The 4,303-nt window shown below is 55.2% G+C and overlaps 1 protein-coding gene across 1 annotated transcript in view; it reads left to right on the top strand.

The window, feature by feature from the left end:
* The window catches only part of LOC103811766 (beta-crystallin A3-like), a 4,494-nt gene extending 1,753 nt beyond the window's left edge, over positions 1-2,741 (top strand). Inside the window, 4 exon segments of the mRNA XM_009084759.1 lie at positions 3-91; positions 1,635-1,776; positions 2,178-2,320; positions 2,429-2,741. Coding sequence (XP_009083007.1) covers positions 3-91; positions 1,635-1,776; positions 2,178-2,320; positions 2,429-2,576 — 522 coding nt within the window. The 3' untranslated portion in view covers positions 2,577-2,741.
* The last annotated feature ends 1,562 nt before the right edge of the window (positions 2,742-4,303 follow it).

The raw sequence follows: 4,303 nt of genomic DNA on the forward strand, positions 1-4,303 counted from the left end.
AGGGCAAGAGGATGGAGTTCACTTCAGCCTGTCCAAACATCATGGAATGCGGCTTCGACAACATCCGCTCCCTGAAGGTGGAATGTGGCGCGTGAGTACCTGATGCCAGCGGTGGGGATGCTTTCCCAGGAGGGCAGGCTGGGCGAGGGGTGCCCGGGCGCAGAGCGGGACTGGCCATCCTCGCTCCACTTGACTGGAGCCAGGCACCACAGCCAGGGGAAGTCAGGCACGGAGGGAATCCCATCCTGTCGGGGTAGTCAGCCCTAGGCAGCACTGACACAGACAGAGGGCCAGAGGACAGTAGCAACACCTTTGGTATAATCCAAAACTGTCTCCTGCAGTGTTGGAGCAGCCAGGTTTGGAGTAGGGTTGTGCCCAAGGATGCAGTGAGGAGCAGTGCTCAGTGAGTGGCTCTCAAGCTCAGCCTGGTCCCTGTCCTGCCTGTGTAACCCCACAAAGCATCAGCCCTAGAGAACCACTTCTCTAGCCTCAGGGCCCTGTCCTGCTCTGCCTTGGGCCTTCCACAGCCTCCCTAGCCCTGAGAGAGGTAGGGAGCAGAGCAAAGCTTCTCCCTGGCTCAGGTAAGGCATCTCCCGAGCTGCTCGGAGAGGCCGTGTGTCGGGAACGGTCCCCACGGCGAGCATCCCGCCGGGGCTGGGGAGCAGACGAGATAGATTTGTGCTGCTATATTTAGGATGTGTAATGCTAATGGGATTACAGCAGCGTGTGTGCTCACGCCGTAATCAGCTCGCTGCTCCAGTTGACGTGCTCCTAATCAGGCTGTTCACCTTGCACAGGGTGGGCTGACTGTGGGACACAGGATTGGGGCTCAGTTTGGGTCAGTGGCAGGAAGCCCTTAACCCCCCCAGCTCAGCGTGTCCCCCAGCACCCCAAATACCCCATCAGCAGAGGGTCCATGGACTGCACATTCTGTGCCACCCACCTTCCAGCCCCTGGCCCAGGCTCTACCTTCCCACTCCATTGCAGCTCTCCCATCCCCAGTCTCCCTGAGGGGATGCCCCTGGGAGATGTCCCCATGCTGGGGACAGGCAGGTGCTGTGTGGGCAGCACTGGGCCTTGCAAAATGTGTCCTGCAGGGTGGAAGCATCCTGCTCACCTCTCTGCGTTTGTTTTCAGCAAAGAGAGGGGTCCAGAAATGAGAAAGGCCACAGTTCACTTCCCTGCCCAGAGCCAGATGGGCTCTGCCTGCTTTGGTTATCAGGAATTCAGGTCTTTCCAGCTGTGTCAGGTTGTAATTGGGAAACAAGTAAGAAATGAGGCCTTTGGGAGAGCAGGGCAGCCAGGGCATCCTAAAGCAATGTTGATCTGCATAAATAACAACAGAGCAGTCAAGGGGAAGAGCACAGGATGGGCCCCTTGAGGGGGTACCCCACTCCCACCTCAGCCAGGGATGCCAGCACTGCTGCGTGGGTGTCTCCCCAGCACCAGACGTGGTTACACACTCCCAAGGATCTCTGCCCACATCCAGCACCACTTCCTCTCCTTCCAACCTGTGGGCAGAGGCCGGACCCCAACCTCCTCCTCACACCTACATCCCGCCCTGGTGCCAGCCCTGAGCAGGAGGCCTTGAGCTGCTACAGGAAGCCCTGGCATCCCTCGCTCTGTTTTTGCAGCTGGGTCGGTTATGAGCACACCGGGTTCTGCGGGCAGCAGTTCATCCTGGAGAGGGGCGAGTACCCGCGCTGGGACGCCTGGAGCGGCAGGAACGCCTACCACATCGAGCGCCTGATGTCCTTCCGCCCCGTCTGCTCCGCTGTGAGTCTCCCAGCTCCCGTTCCGATGTCCCAGGCCACTGCAGTGAACTGAGGAAGGGAAAAACACAGCTATGTCAGGGGCAGGCTCAGCTCCTTCCCTCCACTCCCACCAGGATTTACTCTTTCTGTTCTGTTTTTTTTAAAGCTTTTAGGGGAACTTTTCTGCCAGCTGCACATGACCAGAGCTGGGGGACAGCCAGCCTGAGGGCAGTAGCTGTGGCATAGCTGTCACCAACACCTCCCACCACCCCAAAAACTTAAAAACAATCAGGGCCTGAACATCTCCCTCTCCAGGAAACTCTGAGCAATGCGATAGGGAGGGATAGCCACTGCCCTGCCATTCCCACCCAACCCGGGGAGGGAACACCTCCTCTCCCTCACCTCCCACTCTCCCCTCCCTAGAATCACAAGGAATCCAAGATCACCGTTTTCGAGAAAGACAACTTCATCGGCCGCCAGTGGGAGATCGCTGATGACTACCCCTCCCTGCAGGCCATGGGCTGGCCCAACAATGAAGTTGGCTCCATGAAGATCCAGTGCGGCGCGTAAGTGATGGGCGAAGGACCAGGAGCAGCAGGGACAATGCACTGTCACAGTGGGAGGGGGGACACCCTGTAACCCTCTCCTGCTTACCTCTTGTCCTTTGCTCCCAGCTGGGTGTGCTACCAGTATCCTGGGTACCGTGGCTACCAGTACGTCCTGGAGTTTGACCACCACGGTGGAGACTACAAGCACTGGAGAGAGTGGGGTTCGCACGCCCAGACCTCCCAGATCCAATCCATCAGGCGTGTCCAGCAGTAGCTCCCCACAGTACATCTCTGCAAGGTTTCCAAAGCTCACCGGCTCCCTCTTGGTGCTAATACTCCCCTCCCGAAATAACCAACCCCCCTTGTACTGCCACTGCTTATGGAACAACACTCCCAAACGGTACCGACTGCCACCATTGCCAATAAATGTGACTGAAAGAAAAAGATAAACCAGCTTGGTGTGTGTTTGCTGTTGTGTGTTTGGGGCTGAGGTTGCACATCCCCATGTCAGGAGCAGGGACCAGACTCTTTCCTGCCCATTTTATTGGGGCTCACACAGAGGGAGGTTCATCCCCTCACTGTCTCACACACAGAAACCCTTGGGCACTGCAGACACGTGGCTTTCCTTCCCCTGCCCTCTCCTTCCCCTGAGGAGGTAAAGGCCACCTGGTCCCCACCCCACACAGGATCCCTGGGGACAAGGGCTGCTCCCCGAAAACGCAAAAAAAGAAAGTCACACTGACACCCACAAACTTTAAAATTTTTATTCAACAATTTACATCACTTATCGTCTGTCTTAACGTATTCGATCTACACAAATTTCTTTTTTTTTCTCCTGATAAAATAATAAAATTTGGATAAATTTTGAAGACCTGTTGGTGCAGAATAAACAAAATTTCAGGTAAGTTTTTTTTTTCCTTTTTTTTTCTTTCCTTTTTTTTTTCTTTTTTTTTTGTTTAAAACATTTAGTGTGAAGTATGACATCATTGGTAAAGATACATCATGCCATTACAGCTCATGGACATTACCTATCCTTACAGTCCGTGACATCACCCACACCAGCGCAAGGGGCTGCGCCAGACACAGCTACAGCAGGTTTTACACTAACTCCTCTAGCCAACCTCTCACCACCGGGAAAACACCTAGGCTTTTCCAGCTGGGCACACAGAGTGCATTAACCTAATCAGAAATTACCAGGGAGGGGAGAAGGAAACGAAGACTACCTTTACCGATCCGTGTGGTCGCACACTACGACATCGACACCAAAGAGGGGCTGCCCCTCTCTGCAGGTCAGAGGTAATTCAGCTCCTGAGCAGGTAGAGCACAACCCCTCGCAGAGATCTGAATACAAACCAGGAACGAAATGAGAACTTATCGACGGGGAAGGAGGGGCAGGGCATGGCCCCGGCGGCTCTGCCCGCAGGGATCTCTCCGGGCCCAGCTCGCAGTTGAAGCGCGCGGTCGGTTGTGTTTCGCACCTCCCTTAACACTGAAATACTCAGGGAAGGGGGAGAGAGGGGCATCCATCCCCCCCAGTAAACAAGTTGAGGACCCTCAGAGGCTGGGAAGCCGCTGAAGGTGTGTAAGTACACGTGTGATGGTAGATAGAAAAGCAGCCCTGTTCTGTATGAAAAAAAGCTGTCAAGTTAGTACAAATTTCTGCCATGGTAAAGGGAACAGGAGGAGAAAGCTGTCAGGGTCCTTCTCCCGTCACAAAATCCCCACTCTCCCGCACACAGGCTCTGGGCTAAGCAACATGTTTCCAAAGGTGGCACCTGCAACCCAACGCACGAAACCAAAACCAAAACAAAGCTCTCGCCCCTGAGGCTGGAGGGAACACACCCTCTGCTCCAGCCCCGCAGCGGGAGAGTGGCCTCACAGTGGGAATACACAGCGGGAGGGTTCCTCTGGGTTAATTTTGCCATTAGAAGCCTCAAGTCTGCCCACATCCCCAGCCTGCAGCACAGCAGACTGATCTCCATGCCCTCCCCAAAGCTGCTT

The sequence above is a fragment of the Acanthisitta chloris genome, unplaced genomic scaffold (genome assembly GCF_000695815.1).
Source record: "Acanthisitta chloris isolate BGI_N310 unplaced genomic scaffold, ASM69581v1 scaffold7251, whole genome shotgun sequence".
Lineage (NCBI taxonomy): Eukaryota > Metazoa > Chordata > Aves > Passeriformes > Acanthisittidae > Acanthisitta > Acanthisitta chloris.